This window comes from Knufia obscura (assembly GCF_036327395.1).
Source record: "Knufia obscura strain CCFEE 5817 isolate CBS 148926 chromosome Unknown scaffold_1, whole genome shotgun sequence".
Taxonomy (NCBI): domain Eukaryota; kingdom Fungi; phylum Ascomycota; class Eurotiomycetes; order Chaetothyriales; family Trichomeriaceae; genus Knufia; species Knufia obscura.
The window spans coordinates 4,003,413-4,027,101 of NW_027042687.1; the positions used below are offsets into that span (position 1 = coordinate 4,003,413).

General features: G+C 51.1%; 3 protein-coding genes across 3 annotated transcripts; 1 reads left to right on the forward strand and 2 right to left on the reverse strand.

The window, feature by feature from the left end:
• Window positions 1–285: 285 nt before the first annotated feature.
• FMP27 (Protein SABRE) lies at window positions 286–9,334 on the forward strand (the record flags this gene model as incomplete). Its single annotated transcript, XM_064869964.1, has 2 exons — window positions 286–289; window positions 315–9,334. 2 exons carry the CDS (start codon window positions 286–288, stop codon window positions 9,332–9,334), a joined length of 9,024 nt encoding a protein of 3,007 aa, XP_064735461.1.
• A 1,099-nt stretch (window positions 9,335–10,433) lies between these two features.
• ucp12 (putative ATP-dependent RNA helicase ucp12) lies at window positions 10,434–17,139 on the reverse strand (the record flags this gene model as incomplete). The annotated part of the gene is made up of 8 exons (XM_064869965.1): window positions 10,434–10,896; window positions 10,947–14,691; window positions 15,083–15,224; window positions 15,299–15,342; window positions 15,391–15,488; window positions 15,542–15,769; window positions 15,824–16,416; window positions 16,474–17,139. The coding sequence occupies 8 exons, from the start codon at window positions 17,137–17,139 to the stop codon at window positions 10,434–10,436; spliced, it is 5,979 nt and encodes a 1,992-aa protein (XP_064735462.1).
• Window positions 17,140–18,346: 1,207 nt separating this feature from the next.
• CLB4 (B-type cyclin) lies at window positions 18,347–20,475 on the reverse strand (the record flags this gene model as incomplete). The annotated part of the gene is made up of 2 exons (XM_064869966.1): window positions 18,347–20,347; window positions 20,464–20,475. The coding sequence occupies 2 exons, from the start codon at window positions 20,473–20,475 to the stop codon at window positions 18,347–18,349; spliced, it is 2,013 nt and encodes a 670-aa protein (XP_064735463.1).
• Between the last annotated feature and the right edge of the window lie 3,214 nt (window positions 20,476–23,689).

Genomic DNA, 23,689 nt, shown 5'->3' on the forward strand with positions numbered 1-23,689 from the left:
AACCATGAGATAAGAGGAATTTATCGAAACCCTTGTTCGCGCCTGCTCAGAGCGCGACTGGGATATGGCATTGATCAATGCGACTTCCTTCGCCGGCTTTCTGGTGCTTGCCTACCTGTCAACCTTTGTACTATTTGCCATACTCAGGATAGCGACTGGAGTCTCGGTGCAAAGATTTGGCCTATCGAGTCTCAGACACATTTCATACACTTACAAAGATGGAGTGCGCGTCGACATCAGAGGACTCGGTTTCGCCATACATCGGCCAACGTTCGCTCAGCCAACATGGGTGAGTCTGCGCTTGCAAGAGTTAGTCTTTACCGTCGACCCGGCCGTCCTGCACAGTAGTACAACGAAGAAAGCAGGGAAGACGAAACGAGCCTCAGAAAAAGCAGATGGCAGTCAAGATTCACGCAAGGCCAACCCACGAGGTGTTAAGGACAAGAGCAAGCTATGGCGACAGTTGACCAATGTCAAAGAACATCTCAAGAGCGTACACCACAAGATCAATTGGATGCGCATGCTCGACCTATATGCTACCAACACAACGCTCGATGTGGTTGGCGTTGGCTCACTCTCGATTGGTTCTATGACACTTGCTGTCCATACACGCAGGAAAATGTTGGATCGTGGACGCTTGTTCAGACACAAGAAAGATCCATCCGGGGGGCAGCGACCTGCAGAATGGATCTTCACCATCAGGAGTATTTTCCTGGGTATAAATGGCCGTGAGCCCATCGAGATCCTGGACGCTATGACTGTTAATGTGCATGGGCTGCTATACGAGGAGAAGCCTGGCCTGAGGGACACGTCAATTGCTGTCAAGGTTGGACGATTGCACATACCGGTAGACGACTTGCTTGACTTCAGATCGAGGGCAGCTCCTCCTGCAGAGGCTGGCTTGAAGAGGCCTAGCATGTCGCATCAACGTGGCATTAGTCTCGATGATGTTGTAGAGGAGCTGGAAAGACCGGGTAGTCGAGAGGCCGCTATAGTGCAAACTGTGGCTGATTCAAAAGAGTTCTTGAGTTCAGTCCTTCGCGGTGTGCAAGAAGTCCAACTTGGCATGAGCTTCATCCGTGTCTCGAAAGAGGTGGAATCGCTCAGGAAAGCAAATCTCCCCATTTTCATGAATACCGTCATTCACGAAATTGGCATTGATCTTCATCGACTCGAGGAGAATTCGCCCTCTCACCGAATGTATTTCTCACGTCAGGACATTGCACACCAAGCTTTAGTCGCCGCTGTGTCCATCTCAGTCAGCTTAGATGAAGACGAAATGAATTCGAGCAAGATCATGTACATACCCATGGCCACCACTACCATCAGGACAACTTTGCCATCAAAGACAATGAACTTCACCGAGGAGCGTAATGCAGCAGAACGGAACTCGAATGTGTTCTTCGCCAACCTGGTCATCACCTCACCCTCCGTCGACCTGACTCCGCAACACCTCATGCAACTTCTAGCGGTAGCACAAGCACGAACACAATCCTCGTCCTCGCCCAGACAAAATCAACACCGACTGATATCGAGACTCCTTCCTAGAGCAATCATGAAACTATCCATCCACGAACCTGTGGTGCGGTTTGTGCTTCCCGTCGCCTCCAACCTACCTCACGAACCTGGCGATTTCGACATGATCATTTCGGCAATCTCTGGTATCTCCTTCGATATCGAATCTTCTCATTCGACTCAAGAAGATCTGCTTTATTCCCTTTCTTCAAACTTCAGGGTCATGACCCATACACTTTATTACCAATCAGCTTCCGGTACCAAGCATAATCTGCTGAAGACCGACTCGCTTGAGATAAAAGCTCAAGTCACGGCTTCATCAGAGGTCTTCGTCGTGGTCTCAGGTGTTCTGAGAAGCTTTTCCCTTCTCATGGTCCGCAAAGAGGTCAGCCAAGGTGTCTACAATATCGTGCGCCACTTTCATAACAAGGCGTACGTTGAGAGGGTAGACTCGCAGCCCGTATACAAAGAGTCATTTCTTCGGAAACTTCCTTCATGGTTGTTAGAGTTTCACTTTGAAGGCACCAATTGCAGCTTCGAGACTGCTGGGGATGATGAAAGCGTTTCTGATCAGATTCGTGGCGTGGCATTTGAGCTGGAATCTTGGACGACAGATTATGTCGCTCACAGGGGTCAGCAAAATCAATGGATGCATTCTCATTCTCATTCGCGAAGGAAGGTCAGCGCTTCAATTCGAGCAAATGAGCCGGCAGAAAATGTCATGCATCTTTCGCCTCCAACGACACCGGCGAAACACCACAATGCAGCTCAAGGCCCCACAGACGGGAGACGTTTGACATTGCATATCAAGGGCTTCCAAGGATTTATCATCGAGTGTTTAAACGACTGGGAGCAAAAGCCTTTCATGTCAGTACCACGGACAGAGGTCGCTTTCAGCACATCGCGAGATCACCAAGGTCCGACATGCCACATCAATTCACACATTCGGGCTTTCTACCTCGACTTTTCTTTGTACCGCGCATACTCAATCGGTGTAGCTGCGGCCGTCGTCGAGGATGCTTTTCAAGGCCCACCATCACTGCGTCGACCGAAAAAAGCCACGAGCCATGCTCCAATATCTACAAGCGCCACACTGCTAAAGCCTGCCGATCAGAATCCCATTATCATGCGGGAACTACTAGCTGTTGATATCAAAGCGAGCTATGTGCAAATCAAAGCTCACATGCCTCATGAACCAGCCATGATGCTGCAGGTCTACGAGGTTGCAGTAGGCCGGCATAGATGGTCTGCGCCGTTTCTGAGATGTCATCTGCTACGACTTCACGCAACTTCGCCTCATGTTCCTTCCGCCTGGGCACGCATAATCAGCATGAACGCGATCAGGATTGACCCAAGGACAACCAGAAAGAAAGCCAGCCAAGGATCTGTTGAGGAGAGATCAGTAGACATAAGCACCGACTTCATTCGCTTCGCCGTGCCGAACGGTTTGCGAATGTTCAAGGTCTTGGACAACTTCGTCAATACTCTCAAATCCTTGCAGCAACTGACACATAGGTTTCGGACCAGGTCAAATGCCTATATCCTCAAGAAGGGACCAGAGAAACCAAAACACGTGCCCAGGGTATCTGTTCGATGCAAAGCGCTGATGTTTGAGCTCGAGGACGACGCGTTCGAATGGAGGCTGAGTAACATCTACCACGTCGGTCGCAATGAGCAAAAGCAGCGAATGGCCCGCGCTGATGCCTTCAAGCTCAAGCTACGAAAAATGCAAGACGAACGAGGTCGGCTCCATGCTTCTAGGCGTAGAGCGCAGTCAAGCCGAGCAGCTTCGAGAGACCCCTCACCAACGACACCTTACAGGCGGTCACGAAGCCAAGACAGTGAGAGCACTCCGCGGCGACGGTCAGAATCTCGAGGGAGGCGGCGTAGATCGTCTAAGCTTCGGTATGATCGTGAGGGCGCCTGCGACATGAGCTCAACGGCCAATGTACATGCTGATGAAGCCTGGGCAAAGCTTCAAGAGTACAATGCTCGCAGCTGGAAAGCACGCATCGACTGGCTACGGCACATGCAGAATTCTACTGTCAAGAATATTCGCAGAATGTTTAGTGGTGCTGACGAACCTCCGCCCGACCTTGACGACCACGAAACGATTCTAGCGATACCAAATCGACCGGGTCTTCTCACGATCGTTGTCAGTGACCTCCACCTGATCATAGACAAGCCCTCGTTCCCACTGGCGTCCCTGCCACAGTTCATGCACGATGTTGGCAAAGGGATCCCACACGACATGCAATACGCATTGCTGATACCTATGAGCCTTTCGCTCGACATGGGTGAAGCCCGATTCATGCTTAGGGACTACCCCCTGAACCTGCTGCACGTGCCTGCTGTTCGGCGTGGGCAGCCGCCACGGCTGCCTAGTTGGTCACTGAGGACTGACTTTGTGATTGCGGAAGAATTTAGGGATGATCAATCCATAAGACATGTACAAGTCGAGATCGTACCCAAGGGTCAACGAGACAAGGGTGGTAATGCTATTCCAGGCTTTGCTATTGACGTACGCCGGACAGTGTCTCCGGTCAAAACGTACTCAATGCCAGTCATTGACATCAACACCAGTGCGCCAACCTCAATATCATGGGGCACAGCTTACCAGCCTGCGATACAAGATGCTATGATGATCATCGAAAGCTTCACCAAGCCAGAGATCGATCCTTCAGATAGAGTTGGCTTCTGGGACAAGATTCGGTTGAGCTTCCACTCCCGGCCAGTCATCAACTGGAAAGGTGACGGCGATGTACAGCTGCGTCTGAAAGGGTCTAGGGATCCCTACGTGGTTACTGGCTACGGAGCAGGTTTTGTCATGTGTTGGCGCAACAACGTCCGGTGGGCAATACATGAGGACGACAACCCTAAAAAGTTCATGACTGTTCGGAGTGGCGAATATGTACTTGCTATTCCAGACTACAGTCATAAGGCTCAGGCTGGGCATGACGACCTTTCGCGTCACGATGTTGACTCTGCGAGTAGTTCAAGCTCTGTTAAGAACGCAGCCATCTTCAGCAAGGTCATCATGAAAGTGTCCGGGAATGTGCAATGGACAGCTGGCCTGGTTTTCGAGCGAGACTTGCGCGATGGTGGAAGGTCACCAGATTTCGTGCCTCATTATGATGTGGTTCTAAGGAATCCGAAGTTCCTGTCGAAAGACAAACTGAAGGACTACGATGCATTTGACGGCTTCAGGAGTCAGCACATCCATTTATCCGTTGCAGTAGCTGCACCCTTCGACAGAGATTGGACATCGCCGAAAGTCGCCGCTTCGCAGAGTTACAACAGCGTCCATCTTACTCCACGTTTCTTTTCACATTTCTTCGCATGGTGGTCACTCTTCTCTGGGGTGATGTCCTTGCCGATACGGCAGGGCGCTCTCTGGAAAGGTCCAGAGAAGACAAGTAAGAAGTTTGGAAGGCATCTTTCTACCATCAAGTACGGCTTGTTCCTCTCACCGCTGTTCATCGCACACATATACAAACACAAGGACAATGAGGACTACGACAAGGACGTGGTTTCGGCGACAGGGCTGAAGCTGCGACTCGATAGTTTCATGCTTGATGTGCATCAAAGAAGAGAATGGTTCAACACGTTGTCGAAGACCAAAGGAGAACAAATGCGAACCAGCGCAATGAAGATCAATCGCGCGGAGGTGGACTTCGTGAATGCTGATCTCAGAGCGGTAGCAGCGAACATTGCCGGTACCACAGCAGAGGAGCTGAAAAAGGCAACAGACGAAATGCTTTCTTCCTACCAAGAACTCGCACCGAATATCGATATGTCGAGATTTACCATCCCAGATCACGATTTCTCGTGGATCGACATGGATGACTTCGTTGAGATGGAATGGATATTGCCAGCAGAATCAAATCCAGAAACAAGGATCTTGCCTCTTGCATTTACGCCTCGATTCACGTACTTCCGTCAGACCGACCACGGCGATGCCATACACGGCGACGAGTCCAGAGAAAGTCCATTCGGTGAGGAAGATACTCACGATTGCGTCATGCCTTCGCGACACAACGATCCTAGAGCAATTCAGATGCATCTCATCCAAGATAGGCTCGACAACCTGGAAGAGCAGATGGAGGCACACAAAAGAAATATGGGCGAGCACGAGTTGAGGGTCATACGGGACGGCAAGCCTGGCATGCGCGTCGAAGAAGAGTTGAGATCTTACCGAGCGCAGGAGAAGGAGCTTATCGAGAAGAAGATCTTCCTTGAGCATGGTCTCAAGAGGCTGGCGCAACGAGAGTACCCGGGCGAGGTTGCACACATGCTTGGAGAGCAGTTCATGAGGGCAAAGACCCAACATGATGGTTCAGAAACACAGGCTTCGAGCCCTCGGCAAAGCACGGACACAGATCCTGCCTCTCTCCCGTCTCATACGGGTACTAGTCAAGTCGACATGGATGGCCTCTATTCAGCCCCGCATGACGAATACGCGAGCGATTTCAACAACCGGTTCATAGTTCACAACGCACAAGTCAAGTGGAACAACTCACTGCGGAATATCATCCTTCGATACAGTCATCAAGTGAGCCAAAGACGTGGCTTCGTATACTACATGTCACGACGAGCTGTTAAGTTCATCCTCGACATAGTTGATGAGCAGGCAAAACGGAAGGAGAAGCAGCGGGGCGGTCATAACCAGAAGCCTCCTGCTACACCCACAGTCAGTTCACCAACTGAGGAACGGGATGAGGACACCGTGGTCGAGGATCGCATACAGCAGCTCTTGAATGATGCCAACCGCTTTGTTGATGCAGAAGATTCAGAGAAACGCTCGCGAAACGCAAAGAGGAGAGCTTCGACTGTAAGCATTGATCCAGAGGAGAAACTGGCCGACCACTTTATTGCGATGAACAGCTACAACATCAGGCTTATTGCACCTCAAATTCAGCTACAGAGTGAGAAGAACACAACCTCTGTAGTGTTGCTGACTGCCAAGGGTATGCAATTGAAAGTGGTCTCGATCATGGACAGGGACAGGTTGACGGATGACGTTAGCGGCCTGGTACAGCGTCGTTTCGCTTTGGACATGGACGGTGTACAGATCTTCATCACAAATCTGAAGAGGCTAAGCAAATTCATCCACCTCTATTCAGGCAACAGATATGGCAACGCGCCAGGCTCGTCGTGGCCACCTTGGGCCTCAATCGAGACCATGTTCGACTTTCAGGTTGATCCTTTTGGCTTCCAGAGAGTGGTTCAGAAAACGTCGGCGAGTTTGAGGTATGAGAAATACAATGCTCTTCGATTGAAATATAACGAAGAAGTGGCCGAAGGCAAGCAAGGGCAGAGTGGGTCAGCAGCCAGAATGGAAAGTAGGATAGACCACTTGCTGGTCGACTTCCCACGTCTTCGCGCCAGCTGCGACTCTCAGCAATATTACGCAATGTACATCATTGTGCTCGATTTACTCATGTACCACGAGCCACTCGAGAAGACACGGAGTGAACGATTGGAGAAGATCATGCTTGCTTCCGATTTCAGTGACCTTCGTGGAGCACCTGAAATAGCTGAAAGTCTTCAAGAGCGCATCAGACAACTTTCTGAGCTGAAGCTACAGTTCATGATCAATGCTCGCTTCCTGGACAAGAAAGGATGGCAAGATCGTATCGACCTTGAGAGAGACCTCACAAGTTGTGAAGATGAGCTGTTTTTCATTATGAAAGCTATCAACACGTCTCAGCAGAGGAGCGATGAGCGATCCAATCAGTCGAGCGGGTTCTTACGTTGGTACTTGAGTGCCTCACAGATCGTCTGGCATCTTATGAAAGACAAGAACGAGCCTCTGCTCGAGTTTCAGCTTGGCAATGCGACCTATGAGCGGATTGACAACAGTGATGGTTCAAACCATAATGCTATGGAAATTGAACGCATTCGAGGTTGGAACTTGCTCCCAAATGCGCTGTACCCCGAGATCATTGGACCCTACAACGACCCACAGCACAAACAGGTCAACGAATCGCCAAAGATGTTGCAGCTACACTGGTTTATGCTTGAAGCAATTGCTGGCATACCAGTCCTGGAAGAGTTCCAGGTTACCATGCACCCCCTCAAGGTTCAGCTTGAGCGCTCCCTCGGAAAGGCACTCTTCGAGTACATCTTTCCTGGCATTGGCTCGAATGCGTTCGATAATGGTGGGTTCTCTCCATTGATGGTGAAGAACATGAAGCCTATAGAGGACCAGGACAACGAAGAAAACGAGGAGGCTCGCAACATTGTCTCCCCCGAGCAAAACCTATCTCTGCCCAAACAGAGCGACATGCGAGATTCGTCGCCTGGTGCAATTGGAAGCCGGTTGCAGCCCACTTACAACTTAGTCAAGCACGCACGGCCTACAGCTGCTGCGAACGGCCCAAAGGGCCAAGGTTTGGGTATAAGAAGCCACCGCATTGGATTGTTTGGACACCACAACAAAGATACTGACAGAAATGCCGATCCTGCTAGAACCGTTCTCCGCCGTCAATCATCGTCTCACAGTCTGAGCTCCTCGTTCCGAAGCAAGGTGCGCGACAATTCAAGCACTAGTCTCAATCAAGATGGGGCCAGATTAGCGCGGACTGATAGTCGGGACGGTCGTGGGTGGGGACTGCGACGGCATGATAGCAACACGGAGAAGGACAAGAAAAAATCCGACGATGTCTCGCAAATGGTTGCCAGAGCCTCGAATTATATGACACTAGCTCATGTCAAGCTCAATTCATTCGTCATTTGCTTGAGCTACAAAGGACAACGCGATCGGAACCTCGAAGATCTGCATGACTTTGTATTCCGAATGCCACCTCTAGAGTACCGCAACAAGACTTGGTCGAACCTCGACTTAGCACTTCACCTCAAGAAAGACGTCATCCGAGCTCTGATCTCTCACACAGGCGCCATTATTGGCAACAAACTTTCGCACCACCGACCTGGCAAGAAACAAGCGGAGCGACTTCGTGAAATTGCCGCAGGCAACGCTTTGATACCAAACAGCGACACGTTGGTGAATACTCCTAGTCTGAGTAGTGATCGCTCCAGCATATACACTGATAGTGAGCCCACACCCCCGAGAATGTCCTTCCAATCCGATAGCCGCTCTACAAAATCTGCCGATGGTTCGAGAAGACTGGAGCCAAGCCCGTTGCTGACTAGCGGAAATTGGGGTGATGTGACCGATTCGCGTGAACGAAGCAAGATGTCTGTAGGCACTGTTGGCAAGGGAAGCAGCAATTCCGAGCAGACACTATCTACCAATGGTAGGAACGGCCTGAACGAAAGTCCGCGTTCAGATTCTAATTTCCCGTTCTCGCCTACATCTCCATCCCGCCTGGATCCGCTGGGTCCCATAATGACAATTCCACCACGGCCGCATACAAGCGGCAGTGGCTTTGCAAACCTACCCGGCAAGTCACTGCTCAAGGATGTTGTCGGCCGCCGTTTCACGAATACTAGCAGTCCTGAGTCCGGTGGCAGTGGTTTGGTTAGGCCAACGATCCACAAAGGAAGGGTCAGGTTCAAATCAAGCAATAGCTTCGGCAGCAAGGATGACAGCCACAAAGCAGAACGAAGATTCAGCCAGAGCTCCGCCTCAGCTACTGAACCAGAGACAACAAATGGGCGAAGCAGAAGTGACAGTGCACCCGACCGGACGAACGCTAGAATACCGAGCAGTGCTAGTACGGCCACCAGAAACAGCAAGGTCGCTGAAAGCGATACTGATGGCAAAGAGGAGAGTGATGGTGGCGGCTTCGGCACAGCAAAGAGAAAGGCCGTAATGTTGTTGGGCAAGAAGGTTTTGAATGGGTTCAAGGGGTAGAATACCAACTCAACACCCAGGAGGAAAATTACCAAACGACGAAAACTGGGGAGAAACAGCCATCGGAGGCTGAATACGCTTACCAGATGGCTGGGTGGGGACTATCCACGTTGATTAATACTTTGCATTCTTTGTGTATATTGATAGACCTGAGCATGGATCTGGGTGGTGTTTTTGAGCGTTCGTGAAGTCACAGTGGTGAGCGTACGGGCCATCGCATGGATGAGGTTTCTCGGAGGAGGCATGTTTGATGACCATCAGTCACAGCGCGGCAAGCGACTTTCGTATGTAGTGATAATGATTATTCTGACCATTACGTTCTACATCACAAAAGGTTTGGTGGCGAAGCTGTGCGGCTCCGAGGCCGTGCTCGTCGTAGTCATGCTTTCTTCGTGTGCTTGAGGACGACGACTTCTAGGAATTGGCCTTTCTCCGTCAGGTGTACCTTTCACAAGTTTCGCGCCTTCCTTGCTCCCTCATTGACTTCACCCAGCCGCACCTTCCTCGAGTAATCAGTCGCTCCTGCCATCTTCTCTGCCACTAGTCGCACCTTCTCCTTTACCGCCAGTGGCACCTTCCCTATGACCCATCACACCTTCCCTCTGACCAATAGTTCCTTCCCTCTGACCAGCTGATCAATCGCACCTTCCCTCTCTCCCACCAGTCAGTCGTTCCTCCCTCGTCCTACTTCCCGCAGCTTCCGTGCACATACCTACCAAGGCGTTCCTGCCTTGTACAGTGTCTAACCACCCATTGCCCCTGCCTTCCCACCACCCATGAGTCGCGCCTCCGTTATCTAGCATACTCCGCCCATCGAGACTTCCCTGCATTGGTTGGGCGGTCGCTCTTACTCCAGTGTAGGTGCACCTTCCTTTGACTGGTTGCAATTTCTTCTAGGCAATCAGTGACGCCTGTTTATCCTGCATAGAGCTGACCTGGCGGGACGAGTGGGATGTGAGTGTTGTGAGCTGAGTCGGACACTCTGGACTTTGGAGTCGATCACGTAGTACTATGCTTCTAGATAGCGACCCCGTGTATTGAAGAGACCGACTGTAGACTATCTAATATGCGTTCAACCCCGCCAACACTTAACTTGATCTCAGCGATCCTGCCCGTTCAACTCAACAAGCCACTTCACCACCCTAACAACCTCACTCTTACTGAAATCTCTCGCGCCCGCAGGCTGATCAACAGCCTTCCTGAGCTCTTCATCGAGAAGTCTCCTCAACCTACTGACCAGCACGCCTATCCGTGCCCAGCCACGCATCTTGAAGTGCTCGCCTACTAGTAGACCGCCGCCGGGTATGGAGGCGTCGATTTGGATACCGCCTGAGCCGAATAGGAGCTGCGTGTAGGCGTTCAGAGGCGTGAGACGGTGGATGTAGGTCTTTGGGCCACTGGGGGTGGAGGCGGCGCCGGTGGCCATTTTGGAGAAGTAGGAGAGGTAGGTGGCGGAGGAGGCGCCGGTGGTGAAGGAGGTGGGGGTGCTGTGGAAAAGGGGGAGGAGGGGTGGATGAAGACTCGTTGCCAGGTTTTGTCGGTTGGTGTTGAATTGTTTGAGGCTGCTTTTGGGATAGCACTGGATGATGATCCTGCGAGAGTAGTGCCTGACAGGTTTGAGGAGAAGGACTGTGGTGTTTGTGGTCGACTTGATTGCGGGGTCGAGGTTGAGCTTGCAGTTGGGATTACATTTGACGAGGTTATAGGTTGAGTAGGTGGCGGTAAGTAGTACTTTATTGTCCTGGCTTCCAGATCGAGCTCCTTCGCACCACTCATAGACTGCAAGTACTTCTTTTCTGGGAACCTGATTTCCGCAATTTGTGGCTGAAGAGCTGCTGAGATGAGTGCTCGGAGGAGAAGGGGTGAGGTAGCTTTGGTTGATTCTTTGGCGGGTCGATAGCTCAGCGGTACTAGATTGGCGTCCTTCAGAGAGTCAAGCAGCTGCGATCGTGTAGATGTGATGTCCCGCAGAGTGGTCAACGAAAGAAACTTCTCACCGCACCAAGCTTGTAACTGCTTGTATCTTAGCTCTTGTGATAGAGTAGCATATTCTTCGTAGGCGCTCAGACTGAGCATCAGATCACCGTGCTGAGTCGAAAAGGAGGCCTTGGCGGCGTCTGCTTCGTCCCGCTTATCTCTTGGTGACACAAAAGGGTCTTTGACTGTAAGAATTGAGGCTGCCGTGAGACATGGCTCCAGACAGTCGAACAGTGCGCCGAAGACGAGGAGTTTAGCACAACGCAGATCAGCCGGAATCATTGATAGGTACGTCCCCAGCGCCGTGAGCTGGTCCGCTTCCAATGCACCCATCAGATGAAGCATGTTGATAGCGATACTGACTGCGCCTGCCTCGGGCGGCGTGATGAGAGCTGACAAGAACGTGACCACATCTCTCTCGGCACCAGTGGCTTTGACTGACAGGCACAATTGCTCGAGTGGCACTCTTTGGATCTCAGGCAGTGGCTTAGGGGCCATCTTGTCCTCAACATTCTTTGTGAATAGTTTGTAGCATTCTCCTGCTCTTACGCGACCAGCTCGACCTCTTCTTTGCTTGCACGCTGCCTGCGACGCCCATACTTCTTCCAGATGGACAACATTGTTGCCTGTGTCGTATCTTGTCTCCTTAACCTTGCCAGTGTCGATCACGGCCACCACATCCTCGATGGTAATGGAAGTTTCTGCAACATTCGTGGCTGCGATCACTTTCCGCCTGCCCGCAGGTGCTGGTGGGAAGACCTTGCGTTGTTCAGCCGGCAGAAGCGAGGCATGGAGGGGGTATGCGAGAACGTTCGGGATTGAGGAAAGAGCTCGAATTGTTCGGTCGATCTCGAGTGTACCTGGCAGGAAGATGAGTATCGCGCCAGAGGCCGAATCTAACTCGTGGTCAATCCACTCAACCAATGCTGTGATCAGGTCATAGTTGGTACCTGAACCGAGCGATGCGATGGTTTTACCGATCGAGTAATCATCATCGTCCGATCTACCGCTGAAATTCGTGATCTGAAGGACTTCCTCGAGGTAGTGATCCGACACTGGGAAGGTACGTCCCTCAATGTGCACGTGCGCAACCTTGCCAGGCCCACCGAAATAGGTCATGAAGATATCTTTGTCAAGCGTTGCACTCATGAGCACAATTGAGACGCTCGGACTGGCCTTCAGAGAGTCCTTGAGCAGCGCGAGCAGGAAGTCTGTGTCAAGTGATCGCTCATGCACTTCATCGATGAAAATGTGCGAAATGCCTTCGAGCGCCTCCTCCATACTCGCGGATGTCTGCAGTCGTCGTAGAAGCACACCTGTGGTCATGAAGGTGACCTTGGTTGTCAAAGAAGTCCTTGACTCGCCTCTGATGATGTACCCAACCTCCTCACCGACCGTGCTGCATCTCTCACTGCTGACGCGGTCTGCTAAGGAGAGCGCGGCAAAACGTCTGGGCTGAGTACACAGAATGTTGGCGGATGAACCTCTCGATGCTTGCACAGCCTCATCCAGCACGAACTGGACCACTTGTGTAGACTTGCCGCTTCCTGTTTCACCAGTCACAATAGTAATCCGATGACTGCCAATTGCTTGCAGGATCTCTTCCTGCTTCTGCCAGGCTGGCAGCTTTCGCTGTCCGTCCAACATCTTCTGCTGCTGTGGCGATGCTTGACGGTCATTCCAAGCTAACAGAATGTCTTGGTTGCTCCTCGGGTCGTTCTTACTCCGCCTCGAGCGCATAGGCAGCTTCCCCATTGGATTTGTCGCAAGCTCTGCCACGTCATTTGTGGTGGGCTTCTCTGACATATGTAGTTCTGTCAAGCTCATGGGACTATCAATGATGCTGTGCAGATTGTCTTCTAACCATCCGCAAATGTTGTAGACCATCGGCTCGCCCTTGAAGTTCGTCTCTGCGAATTGCAGTGCTTGCTTTGTAGCGCTTAGACGGATATATGCTGGCATCTTGGTAGAAGTGATCAGAATGGCTGGCAGTTCGTACGGATATCCCTTCTCCGGAATAATGAAACGGACTGCAGCCGAGGACTCCTTGCCCAGCTCGAGCGAAATCGACGATTCGTGCTTGCTAGACGAGCTATACCTATCGGCATAGATAGATTCTAAGGTCATCTGCTCACTATCCCATTCAATAGAACTGTCAATATCGTCATTCAAGTTGCCATCAGTGGACGGTTGGAGCGTGCTTTGGAGCCAAAACGCCGCTTGGTGCTCGTGGCCCTCAGACATTCTCAGCGCCTGGGCACAGAAGTCTCGAGGATATCCAGCTGCCGCTAGCCGCTTGACCTTCGCTTCGAGTACCATATCGCCGCTAGCTAAAGAGACTCCCGCGCTGTAATTGCCTGGTAGGGCAAACCCGGGTAGATCATCCTCGGGGACATGAATGAGCAGCCATTCCAAAACCTCTTCCTCGTCTTTACAATATCGCAGAGCCTCCTCAATGTGACTGCGTCGAAAGCCTTTGCTTGCTAGTGTCTTGATAATATGCTCACACTCCTGCTTCGATGGCTTCAACCCGTAAGGATTCCAGATGCCATTATTTCTCACCAACTTCTCGACCTCAGTGCGGATCTTCGCACCCATCTCGATCTTCGGCGCATTCTCCCACTGTTTACTCCTCGGCATCTGCTGCAGCGCGAGCGACGGATTCTTCGCTACTGCTTCGGCCTTCTTCACCTTCTCGGCTTCGCGCTTATCCATAGCAACATGGATCTCCTTCCGCTTCTGTTCAGAAGCAAATGGATCAGCATCGTAAAGCCAGCCTCGGCCCTCTTTCTCATCTTCCTTCTTGAATTGCTGGAACTCTCCTTTCCACAGATCACGGTACTTGGGCGGCAGAGCCATGGAGAGGTTCTTCATGCTGCTGATCCTGAACAACGCATATGCAGCTGCAAAATGCCGTGCTTCGAGAGCCGAAGGTTCTTCTGATACCGACACCAATTCTTTCGGCGTCCGAAAAGTAGGCAGAGTAATGACCTCCCGCGTCTTAGGGTCTGTCTTCGACAAAGTAACTTCCGACCGGTACATCTTTTCGTGGCCGTCTCGACCTGGCGCTTGGCGCATAGAGTAGTCAGGCTTGTTCCATTTCTGGCGCTGGCAGTGCTCTGAGAGTAGATTGACTGGTAGCTTGCCCGTCCAAGATGCGCCACCGATTATTTGCTTGGCCGTTGGTTTCGGTGGCCCAGACGACTCGAGTGGTGGTGCCTGATTCTGCTTGCTGTTGCCGCCCTTTTTACCTTTCTTGTTATCGTCTTCGAAGACAATGTGCGAACCTTCATCTAGGCCTAACACACTCTTGTTCTTACCGCCAGCGCCTTTCGACGACTGACCCTTCTTTGGAGGCATCTGTGCTGCGTTGACGCGATCTTGAATATGCAAAATGTAAGAAGATCAAGAACAACCAAAACCTACCTAAGCGGGACCACTAGACAGTCTCCATCAAGTGGACCTATCATGTCAAGTGAATACCTCTGGATACATACTGCCTTCTCGCGTACCACGAGGAAAATGCGACAAGCCAAAGCACCGTGACTCGAGTAAGTGCCTACTTAGGAAGAGAGAGTCAAGACGCGTTTGCGTTTGCCTCAACAATGACTGAATTTTTGGCAGCCTAAGGCAGCAATCATTGGCTTCAGATTTGACGGCCCACCGGTGCTTCTTTTGACCCCTCAAGTTGATAGATGAGGGAGATGAAGGAGTACTAGATCTATTGCACGCCACCAACAAGTTTCAAGCAATACTGAGAGTCCTTCTAACTTGACATGTGCTCTACGTGCTCGTCGTCCTGTTTTGCTTGCTCAACGATCGCTTCGGCTTGTTCTAATTGAGCCATCTCAGTCCCAGCTGTCAACGTCTGGATCTTGGTGCTTGCGAATTTGCGAGCGCTGATGCGGTTCGCCTGTTGCATGTAAGTCAGCAGTCATATCCATACCGCCAATCATGGCTTCGCTCCAGTCACGAGTATGCATTCACAAAGAGGATGTCGAGTTCTGCGTAAGTCCTGCCTTTCGTCTCGGCTACCAACAAGTCAGTAAGAAGTACGCCCAATTTTCCATGCATCTTACGCAATCTGAAGTAAAGGTACAGGTTCATGAACAAGTTAATTCCTGCCCAGAAGAAGCATGCCTTTGGACCCCAATTCCATGCTCCAGAGTTGAATTGTCTGTTGAGTTCATGTTAGCACTTGCCCGAGCGTCCCAGTGTGACATCACTGACCGGTATGAAACCACATTCACGAATGCCAGATTGATAATGTTGTATGCATTTCGTGCCAGAACAATGGACTTCGCTCGAAGACGAGTCGAAGGGATCTCCGATACGATGGTGTATACCACTGGTCCGACTGAGAAGTCCGCGACTGCTGAAAGGAGTAAGACCATCGAGCCCGCTGTCCACGACGTGGCAGTTGTCGGGTTCGATGGTATACCCATGCCGCCTGCAACCCTGTACGATTTATGTTAGCAGCCCAGGAGTGCACCTACAGCAAACCTCACTTACAGTAGCAGGACAAACATGACACATAGACCGCGGCACATGAGTGTCTTGCGGCCAATTCTGTCCAGCACGAACCAGCTGCCGATCGTCCCTGCAGCACCGATAGCCGTCTCACCCCAGCTCAGACTGTAAGCATCCGCGGTACTGATGCCAGCCTTAACGTAGAAGTAACTCGACATACCGCCAACGACCGTTCCACTCAACGTCTGTGCGATCCACGTCATACACACGATCTCGGTTCTTCGACCCTCGACGCCCCTAAAGCAGTCCCAATATCTCGTGCCTTCGGCCACCTGCTTCTCCATCTCATTCGTATAGATCATTAGTGCTAACGCCCGGTCTTCATCTCTCTGGTCAAAGCCGACCTTGCGGGCTAATCTCTTGAGCGACCATCTGGCCCGCGCATGATCGCCCTTCCTGACACACCACCATGGACTTTCGGGCGCCAGCCATGTGCCTACCATGATTGGGATGGGCCACATCCACTGCAGCGCGAATGGAATCCTATATACCCATTGATCCGTGCGGTTGACCAGGCCTCTCAGCACACCGGCAGAGATGAATTGTCCGATAATCCAGCATAAATTAACGTACGCCTGAAGACTTAGTCAGCATGTCTTGCTGTGGCATAGATAAGGACTAACGTGACTCACCGTCAAGTAATGCCTCAACGGCACCGGGCAAACCTCAGCCGCATACGCCGTTGTCATAGTCTGGAACACTCCCCAACTAATGCCCTGAAACAGTTGTCCCACCAAGAAAACACCCAGACTCTCCGCAAAGAACGGAATAAAGATAAACCCACACAGACTCACCAACGCCGCAATCAACGTATGTCTATATCCAACCCTTTCATTCAAGAATCCCGCAATCTGCAGCCCAATAATCTCACCACAGTTCGTGGCGGCTCCAATCCCATTCTGCCAGCTAGCTGGGATATTCAGCGACCCGTCACGGGCACGCACACCGAACTTGGCGAGCCAAGATGGGTATGCATTGAAGGAGCCCGTCGCGGCTGTGTCGTAGCCCTCCATTATCAGGGCGGAGGAGAGAACCATGCTCCAGGCTATAGCTTTGGGATAAATTCGGGAGGCATCGCGGAGTTTCATGCCCTTCTCGCGGTCGTTGGCGGTGTTTGCTTCTGCGACGAGCGTCATGAAATCGGAGACATTGTGAGCTATGCCGCTGGCTATGGCGGAGTTGATTTGAGTGTATTCGGTGGCGTTTACGGTGTGTGTTTGGTTGTGGCCATGTGTCGTAATGGTATCGTTAGCTGGAAAATTTTCGCCATCTGTGGTGCGAGTATTTGGATGCGTCATGTCCAGCTAGATGCTGTGAAGCGACGGTCAATCTCTAGGCGCAGCCTTGTATAGAGTGCCAGAGCAACGATACTCCGTAAAGAAGCTCGGTGGTGCTGTCATTGCAGCCAGCTGTGCCATCTTTACCTTTGTATCACCAGGAAAGAGTACCGAGGGCTTTCTCAACTCCTCGAATAGAAGGATTCATGCGGAGGCAATCCGGGGTAAGCGAGGTACCCAAGCAGTCAACATCATGTCGATCCTTGATGGGCTGCTACCTCCGCAAGACGATCGCTTCTCATTTTGCGCAAAGCTTCGGTTGCTTATCAGTCGTGAGCAGTTGAATAGAACACACCATGAACGTTGAGGCGAGCTGCCACTTCAAGTCGTGTCTCTTGCTTTGACATTCTCTGGCTAGCAATCGACCTTTTGTTGGATAGTCAGAATCCAGTAGATCGATGAGTTAGTACGAATAAGATTTGCCGAGCAGTGAACACGCGAATTGCGGGAAGTAGTCACTCAACTTCAACTTTCTTTCGCTAGCATAATACATATCTCCGTTACACGCATGACATAGGATCAAGGTGATCTTCTTAAGCCAAAACATGCGTTGAGCGTCTGGTGCAGAGTAGGTAGGGTACGGTCTTCTTAGGGTTAAGCGGTCACTTCGACATGCCCCTTCAATTGCTAGGAGCTTTTCCGTATTAGGTATAGCTTACGTGTACGAAAGCCTCAGTCAAAAGCCCCTCGGCCTGAGACTGATATGGCCGTACACGCGACTTGGCCGATCAGAACAGGTACCGCCGGCTTCTTGAATATCAAAGAAACTCGAACGAGGCAAGAACTGACACCGAACTTTTCGTCATTATTGGTGTATGCATTGCATTGCAGCATTTCATAATTCCTGATCTATGTTTACGCAGAGATAGCCTCCGTTCTGCAGGCTCCCCTGCTTGCTCCCAATTATGCTCCTCCGCCACGTAATGTAGTGGCTATTTGTGCACTAGAATGAGCTCGATCCACCTGAGCTGAAAAGACGCCTCCAACCCATGAGAATCAAGAAAATTTGTTCATGAAAATCGTGTAATCATTAACATGCTCCGCCTCAAACCTGCTTGCCCTACTGCTGAAGACACAATGATAGATCGACCTGATGTGGTGGTCGCAGCCTCGATGGCCTAGTCTTGTAGGTAGGTTGGAGTGAGTGTCTAGAGCGACGGTGTTTTGCTCATGCATAGCATGCGCCCATCGCATATTGGTATGCATGGTAAGGGTTCATCAACGCCGGTCTCGCTGGGATGCTGTCCCTCAGGACGAAGCCACGTTGGATTTCGGTCTCAACAAATGCTGCAGCACGCTTGTAACGCTTGTCACAGTACTTGTTGAAGACAGCTTGGTGATGCTTTCGTGGGTCGTCGCAGCACTCCAGTAAAAGTTGTACAGCCGGACGCAGCTGCGACCATGTATACCCTGAATAATGGACGTGTGGCTGCGTCCAGTGTCCCTTTCGAAGCATTTCTCGAGCCAGGCAGTGAGAAGCGGCAGCCAGAAAGCTAGGGACGCTTCCGATAAAACGTTCGTCCATGAGCGTGACCTCCAGAAAGTACTTTGCCAGCGTTCGTGTTTCAAGGTCGTAGTCATCGGCTTTGCTGATTCGGCGCAAGAAGCTCATCGGGCCAGGAAAGCCGAGCTCGAATTGCAGCATGGTCAGCATGAATCTCTCTGCTTTCAGAATTTCGTCAACTGAGTACCCGCCATCCACCATGTAGACAATCTCTTGAACCGAAGGACAATTGATCTCTTCGTACTTGGCTGCGATGAAAATGGCGGTGGCACCAACCAGCTGCAACTTGCCTAGCGAGACCACCTTGACCGAGAGGAAGCGGTCGATGTAGTTGACACAGAGGAACAGGGTTTCCGGTAGCAGGTTGAATCGATGGTGTACCTGGACCAGCCAGTCCATCAAGACAGCCCGCATGGACCATTGTATCTCATGTTGGCTCTCCATGTAGTTTGCTCTTGGTAGCATTCGCACTTCCATGCTCTTCATGTAAGCGAAGATCTCGTCTCCGTATTCTGCGACCATACTCGTGTCGAAGCTCTCATCTTCGATGTCATCTGGAGTCCTCGTGGCTTCCACAAAGGCGGTGGCATCTGCAATTTCTCTGCGTGTTTTTTGGGTAGACTTCGGTACCAATGCTGTCGTAGCGCCACCTGTGGTGTCATCGCCATGCGATCGGAAAGATCTTGCTGTTACATACCCTTCTCCTTCGTATGCATCGTCATATTCTTCCTCCCAATACTCTTCAGGCTCCGGTGTAGGATTGTAGATGTGCTGTAGGCTGGGAGGGACTTCTTCTTGACACATTGGTTGAGGCTTTCTGGTAGCTGTAGTATCATTCGGTCGAGGTTGGGCCAGCAGAGCATCAACATACTGCGTCTTGGCTGGTTCGTTAACAGGTTCGGGGTCTTGGTGGTAGTGGTCTGGTATGTGTGTGTCTACAATCGTGGGTTTCACTTCCGGCTCAGCCTCACGTGCGCTTGAGGAGTGGTTCAGGTTCACTTCATCGATCCCAGGCAAGCTGATTTCCGAGGGTTGTTGCGGCTTTACAGGGTCAACAGTATCACTCGAAGTTGGTGGAGGAAGATGGGTTCTCATATCCAAGTGTGTGATGTCGATCTCTTTCAGAGGCGGCAATGATGGAGCCTCTAGGTTGTTCTTTGCATCTTGCGGCGCGTCCGTTGTTGGGACTGCATCTTCCTGCACCACATCAAGGGTGACATCCTTGAATATGGTGGTGTTGCGCTTTGACAGAGCCTTTCTTGTGTTTGCCGATTGTTGTGTTGTCGTGCTATCATTCAGTGGAATTCTTGCGACGGATTCAGTTCCAGAACCTGTCAGCAGATTCTTCAGGCTGGACACGGAGTATGGTCTCTGGGCAGGGCGTAGGAAAGCTGTGCTCTTCCTCTCTTGTAGCTGTCCTGCTTTTGCCGGTACTGGCAGTGCCGATTTGGAGAGGACATTTGAATCATCTTTGCTGGCGCGCTTGAGGCTTGTAATATTGCTGACATCTGCAAAGGCACTTCTTTTGGCAATACCCTTCATCTGGCCGATGGTGGTAAGGGCGGGACTCGACTTGTTACGTTGATGTATTGTCTTGGGCAAAGGACCTTCGGGAGCTGCATTCTCGTCGTTCAGAACGCGAAGTGCGCGCACTGGACGTTGTGGCTGCAGGCGCGACGGTTAGCGAGATTACTCCTTCAAGTAACAATGATTGTTGGCCAACACCATCATCGCCGCTGCGATCCAACGTGTAGGAAGCTCAATATATGCAGGGCACTTACTCTTGCATCCATGGCTGCAGATGATACGGCGTATATGGGGTGTTTGCGATATTCTTATGCAGTCATGGTTAAGGGGATGCACCGAGACTTGAGCTTGACATGCGGCCGTTGAGGTGTCGGAGTCGAGTGACTGTCGACAGAAGATATTCAACCACGCGACGACATGAGAAGAAGGCGGTCGAAAAGATACAAGCAGTACCAAGTGACCTGAAGCAAGTTTTAGTCGACCCGGAGATGAATGGCATGTAGGTAATCTACTAAAAGTAGTGCTTGGGTGTTTTGAATAATCTACGGAGTAAACAAAAAGCGAAGCAGCCACAGGCCAATCATTTGGGGTAGGCGCGATGGGAGCTCCCGCAACGGCGAAATTTGGCGGGTCCGACCTGGCGTGCATAGCAACGAATTACGACGTCATTTGAACGCGTCCATCGGGTGGCCTCTGTTCGCGACAATATTGCCAAGTAGAAGACAACAACACGGTAATCGTCGTGCGATTGAAAGTGCAATAGAGCTGAGAAACCCTATGTTGGTGATACTAGCATGAGAGCTTCGGTCGACGAATGGAACGCCCAACATTCCTTAGACTAACAAGCTCTCTACTGCCCGACAATGTACTGGCAATTCTTTCCTCCAAGTTTCAAACGATCCGTCCTTCCTCCATGCCGAAACATTGGAAATTGTCTCATGCCACTGTTGAGTCGAAGCTGGGAACCGATAGTAGTGGCTCGTACCTTGCCAACTGTCCTACACACTCGACTCAGCAACAGACACCCATGCTAAGCACTGCTGCGAGTAATGGTCCCAAATTATTCGCCTGCTTCATTGATTGAGAATGACGTGAAGCAAGCTGAGGTACTTCACGACAGGCATGTATCAACCACTTCGACCACCTTGACAAAGGCAACCCTTAGATTTGACCGTTCCCTTGAGCCTTCTCCTCATATGTATATGATCTGCCGGGTTTCCAGCTCACTCTTTCCTGCTTCGCTGGAGATGAAAGGGTAAGCCAGTAGAAATTGACGCCGAACCGTGCCAGCCCATTGTCGCCGACGACATACCTGGCGCTCTCGGTTGTGGTGAGGACATCGTTACCGTAGGTATGGATTTGTTGCTCTACTACTGGCGAAAGGTCCAGCGCATCAAGGCATCCAGAGCGATTTGAATGTGAACACTAGCGAGCTCTGTCAGTAATAGTGGTTGCAAACTTCGATTGTTCCATGAGCGCCGCTCCAAAGTGTGCTACAGCATTCTGGTGCTCGCAATTTGGCTGGCTCTTGCCATATATCAATGCCTTCTCACGCTTCTCCTTTGTCGAAGAACCCTTGTCCCGTGTTAGCGCGTCTTCGTTGAACGGCCGACAACTGTTTGGGCTCAGATCAGATTCTCCAGACAATACGGCGAGTGCATGTTGACTGAGCTGCAATCTAGGACATAAATCCTGGTACACTGAACTTGCGTTCTGTTCAGAGCAATTATTTCACACATTGAGGTTGGAACGCCAGGCAGCTAGCAGTTTGGCCTGGCAAGACGCGGTAGACGTTAGCGCGTATTCTACGTCATCTCGTCGCGTATTCGTAAAGTGGTTGCATATTGGACCTGGTCCTGCACGCATATACAGGAGTGCAGTATCCTGTGTAGATGTACATTGCATGACTCCTATACTTGCAGGGTTCTCGCTAGCAAGTTCTCTGGTTCCCAAATTGCACGAGTGTGTCATGGAACAAATGAACGGAAATTGTTTAGAATCAGCGTCGAAGACACGCTAGTACTCTGGCGCACGTGATCTTCGAGACGGCTCACCGAATATGACAAGTTAAACCATCAATTGCGACCACATAAATTGTTTGCGACAAAATTTCCTGTCCAGACATCAATCAAGACAATCGAAACTTTGATACAACATTTCTACCCTGTTGCGCAAAACGAAACATACAATTATTCACATCCCATGCGGTAATGGGAGCCCCTCGGGAGATGCCCTAGCCGCTGGCCTATCAGAGTCTCCGAAGGTCTCTCCGTTAAGACTGACGGCGGCCACCAACATGGTCGACGTCTCTTTCAAGCAACCGGCAACAACACTAGTTCACTGACGTGGCTGCGCCCGTTGCGAAACATTCACTTCTCCCTCTCCTGCTCGTTGATGGCTCGTGATCCGGGCAAACATATCGTCATCATGTCACCTCCACAGGCCTTAAGTCCCTTGTAATCTGCCTGGTTCCTGGCTCATCTCAAGGCGGGTGCACCAGTCCTTGTCTCTTTATCTAGGTGCCTGCTGTGCCAACATCTTAGAGTGAGCGGATCATGCTTGAGATGGCTTGGGGCACGATTAATTAGTGCTCGACGCTTGGCGATCTTAGGCCAATCTGTCCGACAAACCGGTTGAGTTGCTACCAAAAGCATGACTCGCAGGCACCGTCTTCGCGACGATGACCGCAACAACTCGTCGGCTTTTCGACTCGAGCAAAAGGGCTCAGAATGGACAAAGAGTATTAGCCAAGGGAGAGAACATGAGTCTAAAAAACCAGGACCACAGTCGAAAGGTCACTTGTCCGAATGTGGAGAAGCGGGCTCATCCGAAACAGAAACGCCATGGGAGACCTGAGACCGCGATCGCATCAAGCAGCGCAACCTGTCAGCAAATCCTTCCATCATTATTTGGCAGTAAAGACAACTTCGACTTGCGCTTCGTTGTTGGGAACGAATCGAGTCTTGTCTGATGTGCGTTCTTAGCGACCACTTTATGCTCAAGCTTCAAATACTGCGCCAAGCATGAGATGCAGTCGGTGTAACCTGGCTCGCATAAACCGCAGCGAAAGTGAGGCACCTGGGGAAATATCTGCCGTTGGATTCCGAAAGCGTTTCTGGCTCGATTCAACTCATTCTTGTTTGACCACTTTGTCCGCTGCTGATAACACGTCCAACGAATCAAGCTGGGCCACGCGCGGTAAGCCAGGTCATATTGACGCTGCTCCAGTCACCAGTCCGCATTCTTGGTGGACAACTTCTTTTCCTTCTCCCACACAAGCACCAGTCTTTGTCATTGATTCGTGCGATTCACTTACCATGTACTCAAAATTACCGTCGCATGGAAAGATGGCTTGCTGACGCTGTCGCTTTGGTGCACCATTCTCACCTAGCCATTTTAACCCACGTTCCTTCGCTGCGCATGTTTCTCAACAACCACCGTCATGAAGGGCCCCCAAAGTGTTACCAGGTCTCTGCAAAT